At 42.5% G+C, this 16,105-nt stretch overlaps 1 protein-coding gene across 2 annotated transcripts in view; it reads right to left on the reverse strand.

The window, feature by feature from the left end:
* LOC122518969 (homeobox protein homothorax) overlaps positions 1-16,105 on the reverse strand; it is a 331,031-nt gene that overhangs the window by 118,942 nt on the left and 195,984 nt on the right. For both annotated transcript variants that reach the window (XM_043638105.1, XM_043638104.1), the window contains exon 10: positions 6,498-6,646. In XM_043638105.1, the coding sequence (XP_043494040.1) occupies positions 6,498-6,646 (149 nt within the window). The remainder of the gene's footprint in view (positions 1-6,497; positions 6,647-16,105) is intronic.

Here is a 16,105-nt window from a genome sequence, read left to right on the forward strand (position 1 = left end):
ACGTGCCAAGGAGACGAAGAAAACCCACATCCATTTTGCTTCTTTCCGAGCGAAGTCTCCGCGTGGGCGAGAAGAGAAGAGTATCCTTCGGAGGATTCCCAGAGAATAAAAGAGAGAAAGAAATAGAGAGAGAGGGAGGAGAGGAAGATAAAAGGAGAGATTCGGCATTCAGCCGCGCGTCCAGAACGGGCGCAACAATGGCCGCGCATCAACATAATTACAGTTCGCCTCGGTTGCCGAGACGCAGTCCTCTCACTCAGTTTCATTCCCTCTCTTTTCCTCTTACTCTCGACGAGGGCCAAGTATTATATTCAAATGCGAGCCGAGGCGGCGCCAGTGAGCAAGAGGAAGCAAGGGGTTGCCATGCCTCGAGGCTGAGAGGAGGTTGAAGGTTGTAGGTCGAGGGAGGAGGGCTCAGGAGGGAAGAAGAGAGAGAGAGAGAGGAGGGATAACCGACGGAGGAACACAGAAATGTCGCTTCGAGCGAGCCCGGCGATTCCCAGGAGAGGAAATTACGTCGTCTGGCTTGACCCCTCCATCACCTCGGCTACGTTTCCTCCTTGGTCAAAGGGAGGGAAGAGGGCTGTCGGTGAGAGGACGACGGTGAGGGTGGCCGCTGCCCACGGCTCTGCGATACCGGCACTCGCCATTTCCAGCTCCACCCTCGACTCCGATAGAAGAGAGAGAAAAGGAAGAAGAAAGAGAGAGAGAGAGGATATCAAAAAACTATCGAAATCACGATCGATAGATTGCCGATTCGACAAATATTTTCTATAGATTTTATTTCCTCGTATTATACTATAAATATTGTATGCTAGAAAATGAAAGATTAAATAAGATAATATATTTATGTAGAAAGGGAAAAAATCAAATGTATGTTTGTATATATCTGGAGAAGAATCAGTGACACGTTCGTTGAATCGTACGAGAGATAAATACGGCAAAGAATCGATATTATCGTTCTCCAACGGAACATATTTCTCGAAATAAACGGAATGAAAGGATACGGCGCGATAAATATCCCTGTATGGAGGCTGGAGAGAGAAAAAAGAGAGAGAGAGAGAGAGCGTCACGTCGTAACTGAGAATAAAAAACAAAAACGGGGAATAAGAAGAAAGGCTTGGGCGCGCGGGAAAAAGGGTGTATCGCGTGTGTGCTTGTCGAGGCGTGCGAGAGAAAGAAGCAAAGGAAGAGGATGAGAGAGGGTGGGTCGAACATTGACTTCCCACGAGAAAGAAACGCGCGGCATGAGGATTTGTTCGAGCGGAAAACTGCCGGTCGATGTATGCAAACGTCTCTTCCACGTCCTCCGAAGCCGATAGGGTGACAACGGGCGTGTCGTGTCGACTCGGGAGCCGGTTATCTTACCGAAACGTACAAGTATTGTCCACGAGCTGAGAAATCCTGATCGTGCAATAAAGGAAAGCAAAGTTAGAGGAGTATTCGCGAATGGTCCAGGCCTTTGCCGAAGACCTTGACCCGTGAACTTTGCTCGCGTCGAGTCGTGCCACCGGAAACAGGTGGATAATGGCTAGTTTGGTGCGTTAAACGGACAATAGATATCAGTTGTGTTGTATGCGGCTGCAGGGTGGCAAAGGACGAGGACGGGACCGAGATAGGAGATCTAAGTGGGCCATGCCGCGCTACGGTTATGGCGGCATAAAACGTTCCGCTAGTGGTACCGGAGAGGGCAAAACAGTCGACGTTGAGTACCGTAGAGAGAGCCCCTTTACGGCCGAAAAAACTGCCGCTATGATTGTCTATGCAAATTGTTTAAGATATCCCTCGGTCTCCGTGAGAGGGGCCCGCAAGCACGCGCGTCGTCTCTTTCTCCTGATTCTCGATCTTTTCCTTTCTTTTTTCTTTTCTTTTTCCCACGTAAGGATGCGCGTACCGCACCGTTATCGTCTCGATGAGATAATGGAAAACGGAGACGCAAAGAAAGACGGATGAAAAAAAGTATTATAAATAAGCCAACGTTGGGAATGATTTTTTTTCGAACGTGTTAACAGGTCGCTTTCGTATCAAATTCTTTCTTTATTTCCTACAGCAATATTAATCATGTACGATTGGTTAAAGGAAAAATTTCATCGTTAATCGTTGATCGAATTAAATATTACCCAAGACTAATATGGATGAATTAAAGATCGCGAAGAGATAGGCCGAACGTGTTGAGCCCGTTGAATGAAACGCATTTCATTATCGATCTCGATGTGCACGACTCGATCTCTCTTTCTCTTTTACTCTCGAACCACTGTTGGCCCGCCTTATTCCTTCCTCTCCGCGGCCCGGTAATGGTATTGCCGGTTTGTGGTTTGTATCGGCAGCCTTACCTACCTTAGATAGCTTATTGATTGCCTCGACTGCACTCCGTTCTCCCGTTACACGACAATGTAGAATATACGCTCCGCCTGAAACCACCTCTGTGTTCGCAAAACTTTATACCGGGTGTAAACCTAATTTTCATTTCATTCCTTCACATCCATTATTATCTTTTCATTAATTTTAACCTACTAACCGTTCGTTTTACATATTCCGGTCATTTATGAACATTATTTTCTTCTTTAATAAAATGTCACGCTGAACATAAAATTATCTTTTAAAAAAATTACCTACATATATATATGCGACATAAAATATTAATAAGTTAATCATATTAACACATTAATCTCATTTAATTGAACGAATATTCTTTTCTTTTGCTACGAAAGTAACTTGAACTATTCCTAGTACCAGCAACAATATTATCCAATCCTATTCTGCTATGATATACGATAAACGAGAAAGAAAGAAAGTAAAAAAAAAGAAAGAAAAAGAGGGGAAAGGTAGAAAATAAAGAATTGGTAAAGCAACAAATAAATCGTGTTTCATGGAAAAGTCAGTTTTATCGCCCGGAGAGGTTTCTGTATTTGCCACCCGATATATGTGAAACGAAGTAGCATAGAGCACAGAACTGGCAAATGTAATTTCGTAGAATGTTTCCATTGATATAAGAAGAGCAGGAGCTTGTTGGTAGTTGGGAGGAGCGGCTGGGTATATGGAATAACAGAAAGAGAAAGAGAAAGAGAAAGAGAAAGAAGGAGGAGGAGGAGGAGGTAGAAAATGGAAGAACGGAAGGAGGTGGCGGAAGGAGGAGCAAAGTCGCAGGAAACTGCAAGCTAGACGGATATATCTCCCGAGTAAATTAAAATGGATTATATATGTCGACTCCATCTTCAATCTTTATTCTTTCCAGCTACGGCTCGCAACCCCCTCGGGGCTTTGGTTTATTGCTCGCGGCCTCCTGCACCCCGCGGGTAATTGTTATTGCTCAGAAATGAATGTGCAGTTTTCTTCCTCTCTCTTAAAGGCTCGAACGAATCCTGCTACAAACGGGAACGTACTCTTCTCTACGCGTCTTTTCTTTCTTTTTTTTTATAGATTTTCTAAGACTTTTCTAAAACTCAATATATTTTCCATCGTAAATTTAAACTTAAGATAATTTCAACTAACCATATAATTATACATCTACTTGTATAATTATCGGTCAACGAGATCTAACCACGTTGGATTACTAAAGTCAAGCAACGTGAGTACGGTTAATAAAACGAATGGATGACTGGTCTGAAAAAAAAAGGTGTGCTGTTGATTCCATAGAAAATGTTCGTATAGAAATGACTCGAGAACTGGTAAAAAAGAAATAATCAAAATAATAACACACGCGCAATTATATAATTATCTCAGTAATTGAATAGTAGTAATTACTGAATTAGAAAAAATAAATAAACGATCGAGGTAGAAAAAAATCATCATCGTTACGCAATTCGACGATGATCGGTTAAGGTCTGTTAATACGTTTTTGGAAAGGACTAGCAAAGAGAAGTACGAGACATCGAGTCAAGCATGATATATGCTCCTCTTCCGTCTAATTAAACTTAGAGAACGTTGTCGCAGAGTTGCTCGCTACGTTGCTCGCTACGTTGCTCGCTACGTTGCTTCGTTGGACCGACGTTGTACTGCGAAGGATGCTCCTCCTCATCGGATAGCTTTCAAAATGACAAGCGAACTACTCGTTGGAGAGTAGAGGAGCCTATAAAAGATGTTCGCGAGTGCCAACGAGACGCAAAGTTACATACATACATATGTATAAATGTAATACATGTATATATATATATAGTAATTCTATATATAGATAGACATATACATATATACATAGGATTAAAAGGAGGAAGAAACGTAGCTTGTTACTGTCACGGTACAAATTCATTTTTCGAATCTAATAATTATCGCTCCGATGATTCCGATCACGCTAGGAAAGTAATGTAATTCTTGAAAGAGCTTAGAAAGTTTATCAAGCTGGTAGTTTTCATGCTCCAACGAATACGCGGAACGTTTAAGTATGTACAAGACTTTTAGCGAATATCCGAACATATTGATTCACTATAGCTCATTATTCAAATTATCGGCTATATTTTTGTTGTCTTCTTTCTTCTTTCTTTCTTCCTTCTTCTTCTTCTTCTTCTTCTTCGTCTTCGCTTATTTCGCTTATCGACTAACAACTTCCTCGTTTTCTCTCGAGCAATCTACTTTCGTTAACGTTTCGCATTAATATAAAACGTTTAGGTACAAGTAACGTTCACTTTCGATCAGTGAAACGGAATTTCTTGATGATAGTTGTTCCCTCGATCGCGTGCACTTTATCCTACTTCGTGTAATATTCTAAGCCGAGCGGAAATACGCATATAACTCAAGTTAAAACTTTTCAAGAAAAGCGTACGAAAAAAGGAAACGAAGTAAAAAAGTTCTGATTACTCGGCAAGGGTTTGGAAATATAAATTTGGAATAACGTTTAATCGTTCGTAATAAACAGCGAGATGAATGCGTCGCTGGTGAGTCGAGCATAATGAAAAACGTATCCCGAAGTATCTAAGAGTCGAGTGCTTTGCCAAACACGTATAATCATAAAATCGATGATACTCGAACTACTAACGGGAAGAATCGCGAATCTGTAAGGAGCAATTTTCGAATTTAGGTATAGATAGAGATGAAAAGAGAGAGAGAGTATATCGAATGGTGTCTATCGTTGAAAGGATAGAGGAAGGCACACGCCACGTCTAGGGACACTTTGAAACGCGTACATCGAGAGTCCCGATGCAGGGCATCGGGCTTACACTAAAATCCTTTTAACTTGGACCATCCTGCCATTCGGAAGCCGTTAACAACGCGAAAGCTCTCGGCGACGCGATTAACCGAGAGATGCGAAGTAGCACCAATAGCAGCAGCAACAGCAACGGCAACAGCAACAGCAGTGATCGCAACCAGTGCTCGCGTTATGCCACCAGTAGCAGCGGGCTGCTCGTCTTTTCACGAGGGCGATATCGTCATCGTGCAAACAGCGTATATGCATTAAACCGTGAACCCACTATCCACGCCGTCATATCCAATACAGGTTGTGCGTTGCGGGGGTCGCAGGAGTCTCGGAGGGTGAGCGAGAGAGAGGAAAGGTGGTGCATATATAGGGTGCTTTCGAGGGTGTCTGCCAAGCCACCCCTACGCCTCCTACCCTCGTGCGGTAATGGCATTAACCGAGCTGCAATATGATTACCGCTCTCGCAAGGTAACTTGATCATACCCGAAATCTATGGGGTGTCCGGATAGAACGTTTCAGAGACAGACAGAGATAGACGGAATACTATGACGAGAATAACAAAAAAGAAGGTGTCGTTCTAGCCTCGAGAAAACGTTCACACAATTGTCTTTCATTTTCCCTTCTCTTTCTTTCTCTCTCTCTTTCTCTTTATTTTACTTTCTTTCTCCCTCCCCTCAATCGTAGTGTACGCTTTTTGCAGCTCGGATTACCCGTAAATCATTAGACGATGGAACAACCCCAACTAGAATCGACGTTCCTTATCCGGGCATTAGGAGATTACTCTTTGCTCAAGCTCGTTTCTTTCCACTTAAGTTTTCTTCTCTCTTCCTTTTTTCCTTCTATTCTTTCACTTTATCTTTCTCTGTCTCTCTCTCTTTTTTTTTTTTCGTTTTCTACAAAAATTCTTTAGAAAATATTTACGGCGAGCCACAGGAGTATTCGTACTATCACTTTACATTTTAAATAATTAATATCTGTTATATTATCAAAATAGATTTTTGCGTAAAAGAATTTTAAAAAATGTTCATTACAACTGATAACGAATTATTTCAAATTTACAGTGAGACGACGCGTACGAATATTTCTATGACTCATTGTATACGCGTTTATTTATGCTTGCTAATTCGCCGTGATTAGTTTGGGACGACGCTGTGAATAAGAAAAAGAAAACGAAAAGAAAAACCACGAGAAAACGATAGGTGCTAATGAAGACGACGAAAAGTAGAAAGAGTTAAACATTGTTATTATCGTCGTTACGTTGACATCTTGCGAAAGAAGAACGTCGTCGTCGTCGTCGTCGTTGTCGTAGTCGTTAGGGTTTCTAGAAAAGAAAGACGAACGTAAGGGAGTAAAATTAAAAAAGACTTACCGTGAGGTGTTGAAACAGCCACGCCCTGAGAATGTTGGTCGCGACTTTCGGGAAAATTCCTCTCTTCTTCTGATTCTTCTTACCCGAGGAATCGTCGTCTTCCTCGCCCGTCCCCTCGCCGCTACCGATACTCGCGTTGCTCGCGTCACCTGTTTAACAACAAAAATTCATTCAATTTAATAAACGAATATAATATCAAAGATAGAAGAGAAAACGATGAAAATTCATTTTAAACGCGCACGTTTAAGACGAAAAATCCTCATTATGTATCTTTATCTTTTAATATTTATTCTCGTTATAACAATGAGTAATTTCCGTCGATGTTTGAATAAACAAATGAACGTCAACGATAAAAAACAAAAACTCTGTTACGTGTCTAACTTAATTCAAATCGAATCGATCCAACGACTAAATATAAAAATACGAGAATGATTTTAAGCCGCGTCCGCGATTTTCGATAGAAGGAAGAAAGAGAGAGAGAGGAGGGGGTGTATGAATGTATACCATGGGCGATAACTAGCTTTGCCTCCATTTCGAACGACAGTTCCCATGCATACAAACACCATTAAGCCACCCGCAATATTCCGGTTTCCCCTTTTGCTTGGTGCACACATACATAGATATATACCGAGGCTCCAGATCCTTCCAACAACAACAACGATGACGACGACTACTACGACGACTATTACAACGACCCTTCCATATCCTCCTTCATATAAACCCCCCCGTTCACAACGCATTAATTCCCCGTCATTTATCAATCTTAGCTTTTTAATTGCACGTGACTCTCGGTCACTGGGGACCATCGTAATGAAGAACATTAAGACGGCTTACGGGTCACGCTTTCGCGAACACTCTGTAAGAAATCGACGAGATCGTGTTAGAAATAACAAGTTTTTTAGCGTTTTTCAAATGCATACGAATTTAAACGATTCTAATTTTGTAAAAATTAGATGAAATTTTGAAGACGAAAAGAAATTCTTACGATTTGTAGAATTTTTGGATTCCTTCTAATACGGAATCGTTTGGAAAAAGGAAAACGCGTTACGCTACTTACGCCGACGGATTATAAATGACCGAGCTTTATCGTAGTGCCCAAGGCTCTACGAAGGTTCTATCGTAACAGAGAGATCAGGGTTAGCACGCTTCTCTCAGGGGGTTCGGAATGACAGGTCGCCCGGGGGTGCCTCCGTGTCCTCCCTTCCTCCCCTTCTACCTCCCCCTCGTCACCACACCGTGACCACCACCAGCACCAACACCACCAATACCAGTAACCTTTCAAAAGATCGTTCTCCTGCCCGAGATTAACTTTGAATTCGACGTACGGACCGAAGGGAAGCTGGAGGGACGAAAAATTTGTCCGTCGTAGGAACGGACGGACCGGAACGACGGGAGATCGATGGAAATCGCTCCCGGAATACGACGCGTCCGTTCTCCTCTCTTTCTTTTTTTTACTTTACTTCGGGGGTGGGGGTGGGGTACGTAGAGAAAATGAGAAAATTTCAATCGATTCGAAAATCTCCGTTCCAACGTTCTCCTTTGAAAATAAAAACAAATGAAAAAGCATTTCGATGCGTGCCTAAACGTTTAGATCATTTTTCGTAACGTTGCATTATTTTACAAGTAAAGTCATTTTGTGAGAAAATTTTGTAGACTACGGAACGTAGCCGGAGCAATTTATCCGCGGGAAGAGTAGAACACAACAGTAACAACCTCGAGAAAACAATTACTATCTTCTCGGTTGATCTCGAGTAACAGAAGAGCATCCAGGACCTCCCGGCGACGTCTTCTTCTTCTTCTTCTTCTTCTTTAGCGAGCTCCTTCGCGTCGCTTGTTTTCATTCGCCGGACAAGAAGCAAAATCGAGAAAGAAAGAAAGAGAGAGAGAGCAAAAACGCGGCTACATCGTTGTCTCCGGTCCTTCGATGGTGGCTCCGTAATGGCGAGTACTCCCGAGTAGAAAATGGATAGAACGGTCTGCGATGTAACTAGCGAACGCGAGAGAGACAAATACAAAGACAAAGGGAGAGAGAAAGAGAGAGAGAGAGAGAGAGAAAGAGAGAGTGCTTGAAACGAGCGATGCGACTGGCCAGCGGAATAACGGAATGGTTAGTGGGAGCGTCCCTCTGATTGCAGTTAATTTACTCGACGAATCGGGTTAATGTAGCGTACAGACCGTATCGTGCGGCACCGTATACGAGCATAGACGTACCGGTAAAGAGGGTTTATCTCATTTATTCGACGATTGTCATCGCTGTAATGCCCGATTTCAAAACTGTCACCGGCCTCTCTCGCTAACGCCAACCAACAAACGTATACGCGCTATCGAAATAATATATGTATGTATATGTAGCGTATCATTGTCGTGAGAAAAAAGAAAGGTGTAGGAGGGAAGAGGACAGGGGAAGGAGCAGAGAGAATGGAATTATAATTAAAAAGTTACGAAAGATATGTACGTTTAATTTTACCATACGAATTTTAATAAAAATCGATATTCTATTAATATTTGGGAATTTATCTTTTCGACGAAGTTATCAAGTTCAACTTAGAAAGGACACGATTTAGTTATTGTAGGATCAACCCCACCCATACGTTGTCATCGATAAACCATAATCGTTTGTAAAGTAAATCAACCTTAAACAATAAATATCGTGTATTGATCTCTCATCAAAAAGAAGGAAGGAACTCCTGGGACAACTTAATATATGTTTGTACGGATTAGTCCAAGTAGATCAGCTCATTTAATACACTTGTCTTAAACCACCTACGTTCCGTCTATCCTGAGAATAAGAAAAGGTAACGGTAAAACGTCTGACGTGTCTTGTAGAATATTCCAAAAGAAAATTGTCGGTAAGGTGCCCGTAGGTCGTCATCGGGTTGCGATCCGATAAATGCTCATTGGCGCGTGCACTAAGCGCGAGTAGGTTTCGTTTACGAGGATGCGCATCGAGTTGGAAGGGCAACAACAACGACTGCAGAGAAAGAGAGAAAAGGAGAGAGAGAATGGTAGCTGAGCGCAACCATATCGTCCTCGACTTGATTTATGCACCGCACGCACCATTTTTACTGTCGCTTTATAGAGATTTAAGTGCGGCCAATTATACGTTTACGCCGAGTCCGTGAAATGTGAGTAAAAGATGGTGAATGACTAAGGGAAGATTCAAAGGAACAAGGGGAGAAAAAGAGAGAGAGAGAGGAGACTTGGAGAGGAGTTGTTTTTTCTGCTTCTATATTAATACTTCTATTTAATATCATTATCATCATAGATCACGGATGACGAGAGCCCAACTTGAACGTTGGTCGGAGGCCGGGCTTATAACGCTTCATGACGCTTCTTTCGTTTCTTTCTTCGAAATGTCTCGGCTATACTTAGCGAACGGGATCGAGAATAAGCCGAGCCTATTTCCAGAACGCCTCGACCCATCGTGCTACTCGTCATTCCGAAAAACGAGAGATAGAGAGATAGATACAGAGCGGGAAAGAGATGCTACAAGCCCTACGACTAAAGGGACGACAAAAAGAGAGACGTCCTTAACCTAAGGACGTTTCTAAAACTTGTCGAAAGAGAGAGAGAGAGAGAGAGAGAAAGATTTACGACGCGTTAAAATCGAAATTCGAGAAATCACGAAAAGGGAAATGAAGATGAATGGCATATCTCGCAAAGAATCGATAGTTATCTCGTCGGAAATTCTGGAGTATGGTTTCGTTCGATCGTCGACCCCACGAGAGAGAAAAAAGAAAAAAAAAGAGAGAGAGAGAGAGGATGCCACGCGATAAATCGAGGCACCGCCGATGATCTTGCGCGCGAGCGAGCAAGCTAACGCGTCAAGCGAAAATGTCTTCCTCGAAGGCGAGGCTTCTGGCTCTATTTAGGGTGACCAGCATGCAACGTCGAAATAACACGCGCATATGGCCGCCGAAAATAAACTCCTCCTTATTCCATCCTCCGTCGAAGAAGCGAGGACCGCCGACTCTCTTTTCCACCTTCTCCTCCACCTCCTCCTCCTCCTATTTCTTCTCTTTCTCTCCTTTTTCACCTCCATCTTACGTCTCATCGTTCCACTTCTTCAGCATTTCGAGCTACGTTCTCCTCTTCTTCTTCTTCTTCTTCTTGAAGAGGAGAAAATGACAAGGAGACATTTATTTGCCAACTCGGTCTTTCTACCCCTACGTCACGGATACACAGACATGTACATTCGTGAAAGAGAAGGGGAGAGTATCCTATGTTACCCTCCTCTTTCTCTTCCTCTCTCTCTCTCTCTCTCTTCGAGTATCGCTTTTCACGGTCACGAGATCTTACGATATCGAACTCTATATCTTGACTCGGTGCAGGTTATCTGTTTGCTAAGTACTATGCATCTCCCTAGTCGATATAATTGTTCGAAACTCGATATACCTTTTTGTGACGAAGAATAAAGTATTAAATTTCATCAAAATTACGTGGCTATTTTCTTTGGAAAATTTCAGGACAATACTTTCGCGCGCATAAATCATTACAAACTTTTTTACAATTTCAACAATATCTATCATTTAAACGTATTCTAATTCGTTTGATCGATATCAACGCGAATCTAATCGAACAATTCTCCTAAAAATCCTCCTTTAAATCTTCGAACCAATTGGAAATTCAAAACGAGGATCACTTCGGATCAACGAATGTTTTCCCTCGATCTTGGAATCTCGAGGTCGTTGCACCAAAACACGCATTCTGGCTTGACTCTCCTCCCCCTTTTCGAGAGGATACAGCATGCATCTCTCTCTCTCTCTCTCTCTTTCGTTCGCTCTTCGACGATTCCCGAAACTATTTTTGGCGATGAAATGCAAGAACGGCGACGACGCTGCACCCTCCTCCACCTACTTCTTCCAACCCCCTTCTTCTTCCTCCTCCTCTTTCTCCTCATCTGACTGTCCCGAACGGTGTAGCTGTGTATTCGTTCGTTCTTCGTGTCGCGCGATATCGTCTCGCTCGATTTCGCTCGAGAATCTCTCTGCTAAGATATAATAGTAGAAAGAGAGATAGAGAAAGAGAAAGAGAAAGGGAAAGGGAGAGAAGAGGACCATCTCGACGCATCTGCGCCGCTTAATCCGGGAATCTGCTTAACCGGAAGATTAATCGCCGATTGTGGGCGAGATGAGGCGAGATGAAGAACTCGCGACCGAGAGAATGAGTACCAGACGAAGAGATGGAGATAGAGAGAGAGAAAGAACGAGAGAGATAGACATACTTTGTAGGAGTTTGTCTTACAAATGAGCCGGGCGACGGAGGATAATTTAGTACGACGCGTGCACAGTCCCGTTTACCTTTCGTTGCTTGCTACTTAGATATGTGTTAGTTACACTTTGCTCGTTAATCCCGTATCGTCTTACCGTCTTTCTCAATCATTCAGAATTTTATATTCGCGATATGATCATTATCAAAATTATTTTCAATCGAACGATAATAATTAGGAGTAATATGTATGCATTTATTAACTAAAGTATACGAAATTTAAAAAGGACTATGAGAGCAAGCCGAATACAATGCGTGCGGATATTAATTCAGGTATATGAACTATCAAAAAAAAAAAAAGAAAAAAAGAAATAGAATAATAAATGAAAACAATTTTGCTGGTTTATGTTGAACAGACATTCCCTCTTAGAGAATTGAGCGTAGGCGAAGGTGCGAATAAAGTCATTCGTTCCGCATTTTCTTACGTTGCCAGGAACACATTTGAAACATGCATATAGAAATTCGTATATCTATTCGCGTGTGAAAGTAAAGTGTACCCCTACGCGTTGCAACGGGAATGATAAATAAAAAATAACGTAGAACGGGTTGGCGTGTCCAATCGACGAAGCTCGAGTTTTCTCTGCTCTCATCGAGCTATCGTATGGTGGGATTATGACGATAAATAAAGTCACGTGGAAAGACAGAGAAAGAGAGAGAGAGAAGGTGGAGAAGGTGGAGAAAGGAGACGAGGAGGGTTTTAGGATGAAAAGAAAAGGTCGATGAAGGAAAAGGAAGAAAAGAAGGAAGAGGAAAGAGGAAGAGAAGTAGTTGCAAGAGAGAAGAAGAAGAAGAAGAAGAAGAAGGAACGATCTCTTGATTGAGACATCGACGAAGGAGCCGTGACAGTTATCTGATTCATGGACATGCCGAGTGTATTTTATGCTGTACGACCTATGAATACAGATCGATCCGCCGCCGCGGGACAGTAGCAATGGCGACGACCAGGACAAGCTGAGCACCAACAGCAGCAGCAGCAGCAGCACCAGCACCAGCACTAACACCAGAACCACTAGTCGGAGAGAAGATCATAGGTACTTCTTTCTCTTTCTTTCTTTCCGTTGCTTTCTCTGTCAGATACTCGACTGCCTATATGGATATATCAATTACACGTAGTATACCACGTATCGCAAACATTAGAAAAGAAGATCAAAGAAAGAGATCTTATTGAGATTCATCGAACGTTGTTCGGCTACCAGTTCCGCGAGGATCCATGGATTCCTAAACGTCTACGTGACAGATCGCCGATTCGTTTGCTTACGAACTCCGATCGGAGATAGGACGATCGAATTCTTTCTCAAAAAGAATTATCGATGGATCTTATGTATCTGTTCAATTTAACTTTCTTATCTCGTCAACGTAAATAAGTGTTTTATTTTCATACGCTTTAACTAAATTCATTTTTCATTTTCTTTTTATTTATAACGAAAGAGTGAGCATGCAGATTCGGATTATATTCAATCTTTTAACTTATCGTATAAACTTTGTTAAATTACGATACGGTAGGATAACCGAAACAGGATATTCGATCGATCTAACGCAAAGTCGCGATATCTTAATTCGAAGTATAGGTAAAAATAGAAGTAGAATTACGCGAAATACGCTAGCTCGTCAAAAGATAGTTTGAACTCGTTTAAACTGCTAGTTTCTTTCTACGTTAACTCGAGTTTATCGCAATATGCAAATTAACGAGCGGAGGCGCGACTCGATCTCGCGTTGCCGGTCCGGTCCATTCGACTTCTATGATACGAATCCGCGTCTGCTTAATCTTTCTCTTTTTCTTTCCATTTCCTTCATCGTCCTTCTTTATTCTTAGTTGTCGTAGGTGAGATACTCGGCTTTGCTCGTGATTTGCGCTAGCTATGCTCCTTCGTGTACATAAGATAGAGAGAGAGAGAGAGAGAGAGGGTGGATATCTCCGGGGCAACGTTGGCAACGAAGCACGTACGGAGATTGTACTAATTAATGCCACGGGAGCGAGGAGCCATGAGTGCTGTGGGTTCGGTGATGTGCTGCTGCTAGCAACGACGCCGTTACTATGATAATTACCGGCAGGACGTGAGACTCCGTCTTAATTGGGTCTACGAAGCGAATTAATAAACCGACACCAACGCGAGATGACCTCCTCGATACTACTCTCTTCCCCATTTAGGTCCACCTAAATCCAACCTTCTCCCTATATCCCCCTTTTCTTATGTATTATCATTTAACTTTTTATCCTTAAAAAGTACAACAACGATCTCATTTCGTTTAATACAAAATTATCAACGATAGATCGATACATTGGTGGGGGGAAAAAAAAACATTGAGCGTTATTAATCACATTCGCGCGAATGAAAAGTAAATTATTAATTAAATCTTACGAATAAAGAAAAAGAAATATTCATATTAAATGGCGTCGCTTTGGTGGCTCGCATGGCGACAAAAAGATCGACGAGTAGAGAAGAAGAGAAAACTCGTAGCCGTACGTAAGGTCGAGAAACCTAAGAGATATCTCCGGACGCGGCTCGCTAACTTCAGGAGCCGAAAGCCGATATGTTCCTAGGGAGTTTGGGACACGTGCTCGTCACATGTCTCCGCGACGAGGAGCTATCCTCGTCCTCGTCGATGTAGACACGAAACGAACGAACGAACGAACGAACGAATAAGAAAACATAGAGGCGAGTTTCTTCCCTCTTTCGAAACGTCGACGCCTTTCCATTAGCGCTTTTATTTTCACGGCTTACGACTTACCCGCTCGTAACGAAGGAACGTCGAACGACCGATTTTATTACAGCTTCCGCGATCTCCACGCGAGTTTCCTCCTCGCGTCACTCCAACGCGAAAAGGAAAAAGAAGAAAAAATAAAGAGAAATAAAAAGTATTTTGCAGGAATAAGAGAAGGACAGTTTGATGGCGAAATTCGATCGCGACAAGACGATACGCTCGACACGGTGGATTACTCGAAACGGTTTATTTTACGAACCATTTCTATCTGTTTTTCTCTTAAACTCTCTTAGTTAGTCTAGACACGTACAATACTCTTTCATTATTCGCATATGTAGTATCTCACGTATATGTGACAGGAAGGTTCTCTCGAAATGATTAACGCGACCATCACGGATTCACGAGTCAACGCAGAACAAATCCGTCTATCTATCTCGCTAAGAGAAGAAAAGAGAAAGAGAAAGAGAGAAATGTAGCCTCGTGGACAGTAATGAGGCAGAAAACTGGCGACGGCTTCTCGGTTATACCTTCTATATTCTATTCCAACGAGACGAGGCGCGATCTTAGGAACGTTCACGCGTATATACAATCCTCCCTCCCAGCCCCTTCCTGCTCCCGAACCACCTAACTTTCTCATCTTCCTTCCTCCCACAAGTTCCATTCGCCACCATCGCGCGTATTACTACGTACGGCTTGCGAGAGAGAACGCGAGGGCCCATAACTCACGCCTGCACGGCCCGCAGGCCCGTCTTGTTAGCGCCCCGCAGAAACCGAACCGAGGTCCTCCTCCTAACTATGATACCGTCTCCTCGTAGTATATATATATGTACCCCATCGACCTGAGGGAGATGGAATAAGAAATAAAAACGAAAAGGAATAAGAGAGAAAAAAGATTCGCGCTGATTTTTGTCTTTTTACTAAACTTTTCGATCGAATTACTAAGCGGACATTTAAATGGAAATGGATGAAAAATGTTTAACCCGTTTGCTAAGAATTACAAGATATTTCTTATGTTATTCATTTATAATATAATTATTCGTACAACTATAATTATAATATTAAATTATAAAATACAAAATTATTATATTCTTTTTTCGTAATACGCGAGTAGATTAGATGTCGAATACAAGAGATTAAATGGCGTAGAAAGACGAGAAAGAAAAGAAAAGAAGAAAAGTAAGAGGGTCGAAGGAGAGAGGAGGCAAATATGAAGGGTTTGTACCACCACCTCCTCCTTATGCGTCACCACCGGCACACCACCGGCATCAAGAGCGCGCATAAATGCATAGCTATCTTCCGGCGCATCTTCCCCGTCGGAAGGACCGGAGGAAAAGAAGAACGCGTTATCGGTACTCCGACCTGATAAATCCCCAAACCCCCGTTTGGAAAGAATAATGAGTCGACATTATTCATGCTAGGCCGTCAGCGTCGCTCGACCGGTCCACTCTTCCTCTTCTTCCCTACCTTTTGGTAGTATGCTTGTAGTTGTAGTAGAGTGTTCTCTCTCCCTCTCTCTTTTTCCCCTCTTACTCCTCCCTAAAACAGGCCCCTTGTTTCGGCACTTCGCCATTAAGGGATACCGACAACGAAGAATCCGAGCATGGAATCGAGCGAGCGATATTAGGAGAACGCTTAGT

The sequence above is a fragment of the Polistes fuscatus genome, unplaced genomic scaffold, assembly GCF_010416935.1.
Source record: "Polistes fuscatus isolate 324 unplaced genomic scaffold, CU_Pfus_HIC Scaffold27, whole genome shotgun sequence".
NCBI classification, from domain to species: Eukaryota; Metazoa; Arthropoda; class Insecta; order Hymenoptera; family Vespidae; genus Polistes; species Polistes fuscatus.